This window comes from Opisthocomus hoazin, chromosome 4, assembly GCF_030867145.1.
Source record: "Opisthocomus hoazin isolate bOpiHoa1 chromosome 4, bOpiHoa1.hap1, whole genome shotgun sequence".
NCBI classification, from domain to species: domain Eukaryota; kingdom Metazoa; phylum Chordata; class Aves; order Opisthocomiformes; family Opisthocomidae; genus Opisthocomus; species Opisthocomus hoazin.
This window is the reverse complement of record NC_134417.1, coordinates 2,210,661-2,222,701: the sequence shown is the minus strand read 5'-3', so window position 1 is coordinate 2,222,701 and position 12,041 is coordinate 2,210,661. Positions and strand designations below refer to the sequence as shown.

Below are 12,041 nucleotides of genomic sequence, written 5' to 3'. Positions count from 1 at the left end.
TAGGGTCGTCTTGGCTGTCAGCTGTCGCTCCGAGAAGTTTCTCCAAATCCGCCGACTCTTGTGTGCTCTGTATGTTCAGAATGTTTAGTTAGTTCTGGGTAAACATTGGTAGCTGTGGAATTGATCTGAAGGAAAAGGCCATTTTTCCCTTTTCTAGTTACTTTAAGAAGGTCTTGGTTTGAGGTTCAGGGAAGGGAAGCCAGGAGCTCAGCAAGCTTAGCTCCTCCAACTTTTCGTTCTCCAGAGCAGCCTGTTCAAACAGCAAGTAACTGGTTTGTGTGGAAGGTGGAAGAGCGTGGTGGGGTGATGTTGGTGGCTGCCAGACGCCCATCCAGCCACTCTCTTACTCCTCTTCAGTGGAACAGGGGGTGAAAATAAGATGAAAAAGCTTCAAGATGAAAACAGGGACATCTTGTACCCATTACCATCATAGGCAACGCAGACTCAGCTTGGGGGAAATGAGCTGAACTTCTTGCCAGTCAGAATAGAGTTGGATGGTGAGAAACAAAGACAAAAAACAAACCAAAACGCCTTTTCCCCCACCCCTTTTTCCCTAAGACTCTGCTCCAGTCCTTCACTTCTGACTCCCAGAGAGGTGCCGGGGAGGAATCGTGGGTGTCTCTGAGCAGCCCTAATGCTCCGTTGCCTTTCAGAACACCGCAGAACGCGTTCTTGTCGACACTACCGCCCGTGCAAGCGCCAGACGGATGGCGGCGGCGTGGCCGAGGCCATGAAGGGCCAAGCTTGTGACACTGATGGCGAAGGCTCCCCACCTGGCTGCCAAAGCCCTGCCACTTGCCTGCCCAAGCACCTCACCAGCACGTGGTGGCCGGGCGCAGCGTGCCCAGACGGCACCGGGACATCCGTGTTCGTAACGAAGCCGTTGGCACGCCGGGAGCGAGCGGGGTGCCTGGGAGCAGTGCCAGTGACGCCAAAGCTTGTGCCACCAGGAACGGGGCATCGGCCATCCCTTCTGTGCCATCTCTGCCCTGAAAACAGCCGCGGCCTCTCCGGGCTACTTGGCCCCAAGACCCGTTTGTGGTGGGCCAGGCTGGTCCTTAGGGTCATGTGTGACTGCAGGGGTCAAGAAGGAGAACATCCTTACAGATGAGGTGGAGATGACAGCTTTGCATCTGATTGTTCACCCGCCAAGAAACGAGTGCATTGCAGAGAAATGCGCAGTCTATGAAAGCAGAAAAGTCACTAATGTGCTGCTTGGGACCTTTCTGAGTTCAGATGAGGCGCGCTGTCCTGAGCCATGGAGTATCTCCGCAGCTGAGGATGCGGGAGGGCAGGGGCTCGCGGCTCCCCGGCACAGCTGCCGCAACGCTCACTCTCCGCATCCCGACAGGCCAGGTGTCAGCGAGATGGAGCGGAACAAGGCCGTTCCGTGTCACCCCGTAGGTAGTAAAGCACAATGCTTCAGGTGTAAACCCTGCCTTTTACAGGGCGTTTCTTTATGTGTCGAATAACCCTTGTTTGCAGTGTGATTCACAGTTGGAAAGCCTTGCCGGGTTTGGATGTGAGCCCACGGGAATTGGGAAGACAAATACTGGTGTGAGAGCAGCGCTGGAAGCAGTCCCTGGACTCCCTGGAGCCTGCGAACCCTGTGTAGATTTGCCCACTTTGGAGAAACGTGGTGCAACGCCTTTCGATTTGGCTGAGGCAGGCGCTTTCTGCACAAGATCGGGTGCGTTGCGGACAGCAGCAGCCAGCCGTATCGCCCTGTCCCTTGCAGTGGTGAGTACCTGCCTGGTTCTCCTTCCGCGCTTCCCTCCCGTAGCTGGAGCCAGGCAACGGCTCCTGAGCCTTTGGCTTTCTCCTGGAAATGTTCTGGGGCACGGCTAGCAGAGCTGGCATCGCGCTACCTGGTTGTACCTTTGGCACCTTTACTCACTAAAATGTTCTCGGGATCAACTGCAGAGCGGTGGTTTCTGTTGAAATTTTGTTAAAATGGAGAGAGTCCAGCGGAGGGCTACAAGGATGAGGAGGGGACTGGAGCATCTCTCCTATGAGGAGAGGCTGAGGGAGCTGGGCTTGTTCAGCCTGGAGAAGAGAAGGCTGAGAGGGGACCTTAGAAATGCCTCTAAATATCTGCAGGGTGGGGGTCAGGAGGATGGGGCCAGACTCTGTTCAGTGGTGCCCAGCGACAGGACAAGGGGCAACGGGCACAAACTGAAGCAGAGGAAGCTCCAGCTGAAGATGAGGAAGAACTTCTTCCCTCTGAGGGTGACGGAGCCCTGGCCCAGGCTGCCCAGGGAGGCTGTGGAGTCTCCTTCTCTGGAGATATTCCAGCCCCGCCTGGACGCGGTGCTGTGCCCCCTGCTCTGGGTGACCCTGCTTGGGCAGGGGGTTGGGCTGGGTGACCCACAGAGGGCCCTGCCAACCCCTGCCATGATGGGATTCTGTGATTCTGTGAAAATTCAAAGCTAGCACAGAATCACAGAATAGTAGGGGTCCTCGTAGCAGAGATGTTCCAGCCCCCTCATCATCCTCGTAGCCCTCCGCTGGACTCTCTCCAGTAGCTCTTCATCTTTCTTGAACTGGGGAGCCCAGAACTGGACACAGTACTCCAGATGAGGCCTCACCAGGGCAGTGTAGAGGGGAAGGAGAACCTCCCTCGTCCTGCTGGCCACACTCTTCTTGATGCACCCCAGGATCCCATTGGCCTTCTTGGCACCCAGGGCACGCTGCTGGCTCATGGTCACCCTGTCGTCCACCAGGACACCCAGGTCCCTCTCCGCAGAGCTGCTCTCCAGCAGGTCCACCCCAAGCCTGTACTGGTGCCTGGGGTTGTTCCTCCCCAGGTGCAGGACCCTGCATTTGCCTTTGTTGAACCTCATCAGGTTCCTCTCTGCCCAACTTTCCAGCCTATCCAGGTCACGCTGAATGGCAGCACAGCCTTCCGGTGTGTCTACCACACCTCCCCGCCGCCTTGCTTGGTGTCCTGTGTGCTGTGCTGTCTGCACGTGCAGCTGTGCGAGAGCGAAACGCGGCGACAAATTGTCCTGCAAGGCTGAATACCCAAGGGTGATGTTTTGCAACAAAAAAAAAAAAAATTGGGAGAGAACCAATAGCCAAAATACGTTTTAATTTATTAAATTAAATCCAGTCCATTTGATAAAATACAAGCTTATTATAGTACCAGTTTGTTTAGAACAGGGTTGATTTATTTTTTAAGAAACACAGTGAATTAAAACAGACTGACTAGGCAATTTGTCCTTTTTTCTTTTTTTTCCTTGCTGTTAATAAGGTCCAGGATTGAAATGAACTTAAATTGTTTGAACAAAACTGCTAAAAACATGATAAAGAGATTAAACGAGCAGATAGCACTCTTAGAAACATCTAACATGCGAAACGTTGAGTACAGTGTGAATGTTTGAAATTAATTTCCTGAAAAATGATTTTGGCAAGCACTGGTGTCACTGTAGGTCCCCCTGTCCCGGCCCAACGCAGCTCACTGCGGGCGGTCCCTGTTCTCCAGGCGGAGCTCGACCTTCTGTGTTAAAGTGTGTTGCATTACAGATAAATGAAGATCTGATCACCGTTCAGGGGATCTGAGGGCAGCTTCCTTTCGTTCTAGCCAACACAAAGGTGTGTTTCAAACACAAAACTAAGTTTTTCTTTTGTTTCCTCCCCCCAAATAATGAGCAAAACCATGAAATACGCAGCAGACTAATTATATTGCAGAAGTCGTTGAGATAGAAACTGCAAACCCCCTACAGTCTTGATGAACAAAGGCTAAAAAATGGTTTCTTAAAACGTGTGTACCTCAGCAAGAGTTCAATGCACGCCAATCTAAACAAATCAGCTTGAGCAATGATGCTTAAAATGACCTATCTTTAAAAATGAAGGATGTCTTACATTCTACATTAGAAGAAGAGTTTCCAAGTAACATTTGCTTCTGGTTGCTCCTAGCATTAGCATTACCAACACACAAGCAATAATTTAGGAATTTCAAGGCAATATCTTCCACCTTGTGTATGCAGAATTAATATTTGTTAAAAGTAGAAGCACGTCCTTGTCATTAAAGGACCACAGATTGCTCTAGGTAAAATCCATAGACAATATTTACACTCGCCCTAACAGCTCTATAAATTACAGAAGTATCTGAGATCCTCCGGTGCCTGATGGGTGCTTGGCTGACTCTGCCCCCGCAGTCCTCTCCGAGCCAGGCTGGTGGGCCGCTGTCAGGGCCGTCTCCCGAAGTTCAGTCCCCTCTTGCTCGTGTCAGCCCACCAGTTTGGGAAATATCCAGCTTTCCAGCCTTAAAACCCCTAGACACTCTGTGTGCCGGTTTGATTTTAGAGTTCAACGATGCTGGCTTCCTCCAGCTTCTAAAACAACCCTGGAAGTTCAGATTTTGATGCTGGGATTTCTGGTGTTGCCATCTGAGGTCCGATTTCCCAAGCCCCTCAAGAAACTCCGAAGTCAGCCAGGCACTGCCTGTCTTCTGCTGGCCTACTTAGAGGGTGCTGCTAAATAAAACTCTTTTTGGTTTCAATCACCCAGCCCGCTTGTGGCTGGTTTCCCTCCCACCCCGCGTCGTTACGCGTAGGGATGCTGCCCGCAATGCTGCCCTCGCTGCCCAAAGCCGGTCTCCTGGCACGGCAACGAACCTGCTCCTGCGAAAAACCAGGTCGCTCCTCGCGGGGGGGTTTTGCCAGTTCTGAACCGAGCGCTTTGCGGGTTGTCGTGTTCCCAGAAAAGTGTGTGTGCAGCTCGTTCATCACTGGAGCTGTCTTTGAGAACACCGGTTCTTTGATCTTAACGCTCCTCATGAAAATTGCATAGTGATACATTCCGAACAGAAACGCCGCGTTTAAGCTGGCTGGGAGTGAGGAGGCTCCCGGTTCACACGTTGAGGATCCGCGACGGCGCGTGGAAAACAGCAGAAGGGTTGGTGGAGAACCTGGTCTTCACCTCCGGGACCTAGTGGGGTGAGGGGGAGAGAAACGTTAGTGCGATGCGGGGTGCGACTGTCTGGAGGGTTTGAGGGGTCGGGAGCGTCGCGATCACAGAATCACAGAATCACAGAATGGTAGGGGTTGGAAGGGACCTCTGTGGGTCACCCAGTCCAACCCTCCTGCCAAAGCAGGATCACCTACAGCAGGCTGTAGAGGACCTTGTCCAGGCGGGTCTTGAATATCTCCAGAGGAGACTCCAGAACCTCCCTGGGCAGCCTGGGCCAGGGCTCCGTCACCCTCAGAGGGTAGAAGTTCTTCCTCATCTTCAGCTGGAGCTTCCTCTGCTTCAGTTTGTGCCCATTGCCCCTTGTCCTGTCGCTGGGCACCACTGAACAGAGTCTGGCCCCGTCCTCCTGACCCCCACCCTGCAGATATTTAGAGGCATTTCTAAGGTCCCCTCTCAGCCTTCTCTTCTCCAGGCTGAACAAGCCCACCTCCCTCAGCCTCTCCTCGTAAGAGAGATGTTCCCGTCCCCTCACCATCCTCGTAGCCAGCCCGTTCGGTGAGCCTGTGCAAACATTCCCATGCAAACACCTCTGTCCGTGGCTGATGTTCGCAGCAGAGGTTGAACCTCCTGCTACAGCCGTGATGCTGGTGCACTCCGACCGCCCCGCGTGTGCGCGGAGGGCGTTGAAAGCACCTCGCGCCGAGAGGGCATGACACACCCCTCGTACGTAAGGCATCCAGCCGAGGGAGTTGCAAGTCTTGAACTTCCTGACTGTCCCCCAGTTTAAAACCTTGGTTTCGGGTTGAATTATGTTAAGTTACGGCATGATATTCTCTAGTGTGTCTGTCTGAAAGCAAGGGATGGCCACGTTACCTAATGGGCAGTGATGAAAGGGTGGTCAATGAGGACAGGGGTTTGTTCTACACGCACCACGCCGATAACAAATGAGGAGTTCCTGATGCCTACTTTGGGCTTTACTCACGTTGGCTGTGGGATTTTAAAATATGTTAATTACCTTAAAATCTGCCTTGTAACTTGTCTCTTGAACAAAATGGTCTTCTGGGATAATGAAGCCTTGCTTTGTCCTTATAGGCTTGGATGGTTTTGCTCCAGTCCACGGGCGATACTCTTGCCTGAAACGAGATTGTCAAGACAGAAGAACCCATAAACCACAACATATTCACAGGGTACTTCTGCTGAGAGTGGCTGCAAAGCCAGAAGGTAAGGCTGGATACAATCAGCTCGTAAGATTGAACCTGTCTAAGGCATACTGAGAATAAAAGAAGAACTGAGCCTAGAGGCCTGCCCTCTCAGAAAGCCCAGGCTGGAAGATGCCACGGGGCACAGACTGGGCTAACTGGCTGCCCTGGTTTCACTCTTCTTTTATTCCTGGCAAAACATGCGTTCTCCTGGAGGTGCTTGACGCTTTCCTCCTGGGTGAGAACAAGTCAGGGTGACTTTTTGCTCGACAGCTCGTTGGCGTCATGGTCTGGGGCTGCGAGTGCCTAGCCCTCACGCGTGTGCAGCGAGGCGGCTGGTGTTCCCTTCCACGGCTTTCGCTCTCTCGACAGCGGGCACAGGTGCTCTGCGGCAACTTAGTTTGAAATGCAGACAAGGGGAGACGCCGTCTCAGCTGGAAGATGCTTCCGCCGACGATTTCCCTTCCGAGGGGAAGCACTCGCTGCTTTGACTTTGCGTGATGGTGTCTGAGAAAGCGGTGCTTGGCTGACTGACTGCTGGAGCAGCGACGTCTGAGAAATGGGTGCTGAGACCGCACTGAGGAAGGGGCAGCACGCGTCCTGAGAGCGCTGAAGAACAGCGTGGCAGGGTCTGGCTTGGCTCGGCTGCCAGCTCCCTTCTGCAGCCTTCCCTCTGCACCTCTTGTCGCAAACAGGCTTCAGTAATGCCCTCTCCGGTGGGGCTTTCTGGATGCGGCGGCATCAGCCGGCTGAGCTGGTGGCTTTGCTCTGGGGAGAAGACCAAAGCCTGCTCTGCTTGTGTACGTACCTCCGACAACCAATTCCAACAGCTTCTCTAGCAAAAGGAGGGGCGACTAACCAGGATGTGACAATTTTATGTTCATACTCTGGCATATTTAAATAATAAATGCATTTTACTAGCTGCTTATATGTAGGATCGAGGGGTAAGACTGAGTCCTGACCCCTGTCCAGTGAAGAAGTTCTTCCTCATGTTCAGCTGGAACTTCCTCGGCTTCAGTTTGTGCCCGTTGCCCCTTGTCCTGTCGCTGGGCACCACTGGAAAGAGTCTGGCCCCGTCCTCCTGACCCCCACCCTGCAGATATTTAGTGGCATTTCTAAGGTCCCCTCTCAGCCTTCTCTTCTCCAGGCTGAACAAGCCCAGCTCCCTCAGCCTTTCCTCATAGGACAGATGCTCCAGTCCCCTCATCATGCTCGTAGCCCTCCGCTGGACTCTCTCCAGTAGCTCTTCAAATTCGATAGATGAGAGCATCGAACCAAAACCAGGTGTGTTTTGCACAGCTTTCCTCCTCTGACCTCCTACCTGCAGTGGTCCCCACCTGCGTGTCTCTCTGCAGGATGCCCTCTCCCTTTTCTAAACCCCCTAAAGGCATTACATAGCTCCCACCCAGCCCCCTCCAGCTGCCCCCCATTACAGAAGCCCCCTTATCTCTGCCCCTGCCACAGCTGATCAGCCTTTCCTGCTTCCCCAGCACAGCCTCCTCGCCTGCAGCCGGGCAGAGCCTGCGAGGAGCCGTGGGTGCCCACCAAGCAGCAGCTTAAAGCGCGACCAGGGTCCTTCCAGCGTTCGTTAGGAAGAACGAGGAACACCGCGGACGCTTCGCCGTGCTGCTCGGCCGCTGCCTGCAGACGAGCTCCGGGCTCACGGACTGCAGCGCTGCCGTTGGAGAGCAGTGAGGTAGGAGGAAAGGGGGACGAGCGGCAGCGGCGCGAGCGGAGATCTCCCCGCGCTTGCGGATGCTCAGCCTGCGAAGGGTGGGAACGCGGAACGCTCCCGGGGCTTCGGAGGGACTGGCGCTGCCCAGTACAGACCTTGTGCCCCCAGTGTAGGGGAAAATGGGTGTGAGGAGCTCCAGCTGCTCCACTCTGGCTTGGTCTTTCTTTTAAAAACAGAAAAAGCAACAAACCTAAAACGAAAGAGACCCTTGCGGCTTGCAAAGCTATTGTGGACCTTTTTCCTCCTGCTTGTTGCGACTCCTGGCGCACTCAGCAGCACGGGGATTTCTTACGTTTGCAGTACTGGGTAGTAACTCAAAGAAACTGGGAATTACTGGGCTAAGACCAAGGTGGCTTGGCTTGTGTAGCCCTGCCTGCATCGGTTGTGCCGTGTAGTCCTCGAACAGCTTAAAGGTGTTGCGTGGGAGCTCTGTCCTCGTGTGGCTGCCCCGACGTGTGTCTCGCCTCATCCTACACCGCGAGGAGTTCCTCGACTACTTCAGGTCTTACTTTTTTCCTAAAACTGGTTCTGGTTTGGTTGTTGGTGTCTCGCTTCCTCTAGCGTGCGTGCTGTGAGCTGCAGATATCTTGCTCTCTCAGGGCAGTAGCTGAGAGCCGAGCGTCAGGGCGGACGCGTCGGGGGGAAGCGAGGTGGCTCTCTGCTGACGTGCCCTTCCTCTGGGGTCGGGCTGAAGCGGCGGGGCAGCTGCAGCGACAGCGCGGGGCTGGAAGCGCTGCTGAAAGATGGGCCTTGCTCCTTCTGTGCTTCTCTGCTGAAGTAACTCCTGTGCTGCTTGGAAGTTTAGAAAGTGCTTTTATTCAAAGATAACCATCGCTCTGTGACCGACCAAAGGATGAAATAGCGCAGAAATTGGAATGCCGCAGTTAGCAATCCCGGTGCATGTTAACTGCACCAGGACCAGGGCGGCTGCCTGCGTGGGGAGGAGGGGGCTGAGGAATACGGTCTCACATGTAGGGCTGGGAGCCTGGGAACAGGGCCCCTGGCGAGTTTGTCATCACAGAATCCCAGCATGGCAGGGGTTGGAAGGGACCTCTGGGGGTCACCCAGCCCAACCCCCTGCCCAAGCAGGGTCACCCAGAGCAGGGGGCACAGCACCGCGGCCAGGCGGGGCTGGAATATCTCCAGAGAAGGAGACTCCACAGCCTCCCTGGGCAGCCTGGGCCAGGGCTCCATCACCCTCAGAGGGAAGAAGTTCTTCCTTGTGTTCAGCTGGAGCTTCCTCTGCTTCAGTTTGTGCCCGTTGCCCCTTGTCCTGTCACTGGGCACCACTGAACAGAGTCTGGCCCCGTCCTCCTGACCCCCACACTGCAGATATTTAGAGGCATTTCGAAGGTCCCCTCGCAGCCTTCTCTTCTCCAGGCTGAACAAGCCCAGCTCCCTCAGCCTCTCCTCATAGGAGAGATGCTCCAGCCCCCTCCTCATCCTCCCAGCCCTCCGCTGGACTCTCTCCAGTAGCTCCTCATCTTTCTTGAACTGGGGGGCCCAGAACTGGACACAGTACTGCAGATGGGGCCTCACCAGGGCAGAGCAGAGGGGCAGGAGAACCTCCCTCGTCCTGCTGGCCACACTCCTCTTGATGCACCCAAAAGCACCTTGAGAAATACGAGCACCGGTCTTAAAGGCACCGTGATAAATCATCTCACGAACTGCAGTCAGGGCGAGAAACGTCTCCTCGGGACGTGACAGTAGGCGTCTCAATGCTTGGGGGTCTATTCGACTGAAAATAATTATTAATATACCTCGTTAAGTGTGTTACAGTCTGCCAGCCGTCGTCGTGAGGGAGCGCGCGGTAACGGCGTGAAGCCGGTACCGGCAGCGGTGACGGAGGGGCCGGCATCCCCCCCCCCCCCCCCGCCATGGTGCGTGGCGAGGGGCTGGGGGCAGCTCCGGACCCCCCGTAAGCCCCGGGTCGGTCTCATCCCGCACCCGCCCGGGGTTGCGGGGCCGCAGCGAAGCCTCCCCCCCCCGCCCCGGTACCTGTAGGAGGTGGTGTGGCCGCCGTCCCCCTGCGATGGCGGCCGGTGCCGCCCGGGCCCGTCCCCCGCCGCGCTCCCGCCGGTGCCGGCCGAGGGGGCCCGGGGCAGGGGGGCCCCGCCGCGCCGGGCCGCCCCGTCCCCCTCCCGCCGCCGCCGCTCCCCGTCGCTGTCCGAGGGGCTGCGGATGGCGAGCGGCACCGAGAGGTCCGACCCGTCCAGCTGGCTCCGCAGGCGGGCCAGGCAGCACAGCCGGCTGATGCAGGGCCACGCCATGGCCGCGGGGCTCCCGCGCTCCGCAGCCCGCAGGGCGGCAGCCCCTCCCCCCCGGTAACGACAGCCCCTCCTCCCCCCCCAACCCCCTTCCCCCCCCAGTTTCAATCAGGGGAGGTTTAAGTCGGATTTCAGGGAAAATTCCTTCACTGAAGAAGTTGTGAATCATCAGGGAGGCTGTGGAGTCTCCTTCTCTGGAGATATTCCAGCCCCGCCTGGCCGCGGTGCTGTGCCCCCTGCTCTGGGTGACCCTGCTTGGGCAGGGGGTTGGGCTGGGTGACCCACAGAGGTCCCTGCCAACCCCTGCCATGCTGGGATTCTGTGAGAACAGGCTGCCCAGGGCAGTGGTGGAGTCCCCATCCCTGGAGGGGTTCAAAAACCATGTGGATGTGGCACTTCAGGACACGGTTTAGCAGGCGTGGGGGTGCTGGGGTGATGGTTGGACTTGGTGATCCGAGAGGTCTTTCCCAGCCTTAACGGTTCTGTGATTCACGCGCAGGGACCCCCCCTCTCCCCCCCAGCAGCTTTGCGGCGTCGCTTTCCAATAGCTGCGTGCAGAAAGCCCACCTCTCCTAGCAGACACCCTTCCTCCGTCCCCATCAACCATTTCGCTGCTTGGCTTTTAAAATGCCACCTACAGACGAAACCCCACACATCTATCATATATTTAATATATATCTATTTAAAATACGACCCACAGCATTTACCGTTCGCCAGGGACTGGAAGGCACAGCGCTGCTCACCGTAGTCGCGCTCGAAGCCCAGTGCAAGCCACGAGGCTGACAGAATCGCGCCGGGGACGAGCCTGGCTTTTGAAACCCGACGTCTGAGGCGGCAAGCGGCCGCGGGCCGCAACGCTGCTCGGCAGCTCCCCGTTCAGCGGAGGAAGCCACGTCTCCCCCGGGTCACCAAGCTGCGAAGTGTAAGGCTGTAAAAGCCAAGGTAAACTGAGACACCACCCGTTAGAAAATCATGTGCTTGAAGGCTCGCTGGGCAGGTGCTGTTAGAAGGTGAAAATCTCTTCACTGGTGGTCACCTGGTAGGAGCAAGTAAGAAATCAGTTGTGGAGTGGAGCCTGAAAAGCCAAGATTCAGTGCTTTGTTTCAGCTGAGCGGTCTGTATCTGCCGCGTCTGAGCACCTCGGACTTCAGATTTGGGCCTTCTTCTGGTGGGCAGGAGGGCTGGAAACGCGGGGACGGGCTGAGGCAGCGCCTGGCCTCTCCGGGAAGCACGGCGATCGGGGGAGAGAAAGAGGTTCCTCTGCAGGAGACCCTGTTGTCCCAACTGCCTGAGCTGGCGCTTGCTGGTGCTACCAGCTTCCAGCCCCTGCCACGCGCCTTGGGTCGGGCGAGGAGGCTCAGCGGTTTCAGGCGATGAAGTTCTGGTCCCCCCCACAAGCCTTGACGCGGTGACACACGGGGTGTCGGACGCTGCGTTGCGTCTGTGGCCTCAAAAACCCACAAGCATAATTTTGCTTTAAGGAATAGGCAGGGAGACATTTCTATATTTCTTCATTTTCTGCTGCTCGTCTTTTCCTAGAACTACTCCGTGCAGTAATTTTGGAAAATAAATTTGGGTGTTTGGGTGAAACGTACAGCACTTTACCCTGGTAAAGAGAAACGGCGTTCACAGCCACGGGAGAAAACGCAACATCTGCTTTCTCATCTGTTGCCGCTGGCTCAGTACAAACGGCGACCGCGGGCAGGGCAACCAGGAGAAGCTGGAGGAGATGACAAAATTGTCTGCGTTTAGAAGGGATTTAGCATGATTAAAAGCTGGGGGGTGGGGAATGCTGCAAGAGTAAGACAAGGAAAGCCATCAAATGGGACAGCAAAACAGCTGTCGCTGCCAGGAACGGGGGCTGGAAGCTCCGTTTGCTCTAGTGCTGAAATGAAATTTCAATAGAGCGGATCACGACGCTGAAGC

The 12,041-nt window shown here is 55.8% G+C and overlaps 1 protein-coding gene across 1 annotated transcript; it reads right to left on the bottom strand.

Moving 5' to 3' along the window:
• Positions 1 to 3,113: 3,113 nt before the first annotated feature.
• Positions 3,114 to 10,157, bottom strand: MAP6D1 (MAP6 domain containing 1). The gene is made up of 4 exons (XM_075417466.1): positions 9,984 to 10,157; positions 9,847 to 9,941; positions 5,930 to 6,047; positions 3,114 to 4,932 (listed from the first exon to the last, which is right to left on the bottom strand). Exons 1-4 carry the CDS (start codon positions 10,116 to 10,118, stop codon positions 4,855 to 4,857), a joined length of 426 nt encoding a protein of 141 aa, XP_075273581.1. The 5' UTR covers positions 10,119 to 10,157; the 3' UTR covers positions 3,114 to 4,854.
• Between the last annotated feature and the right edge of the window lie 1,884 nt (positions 10,158 to 12,041).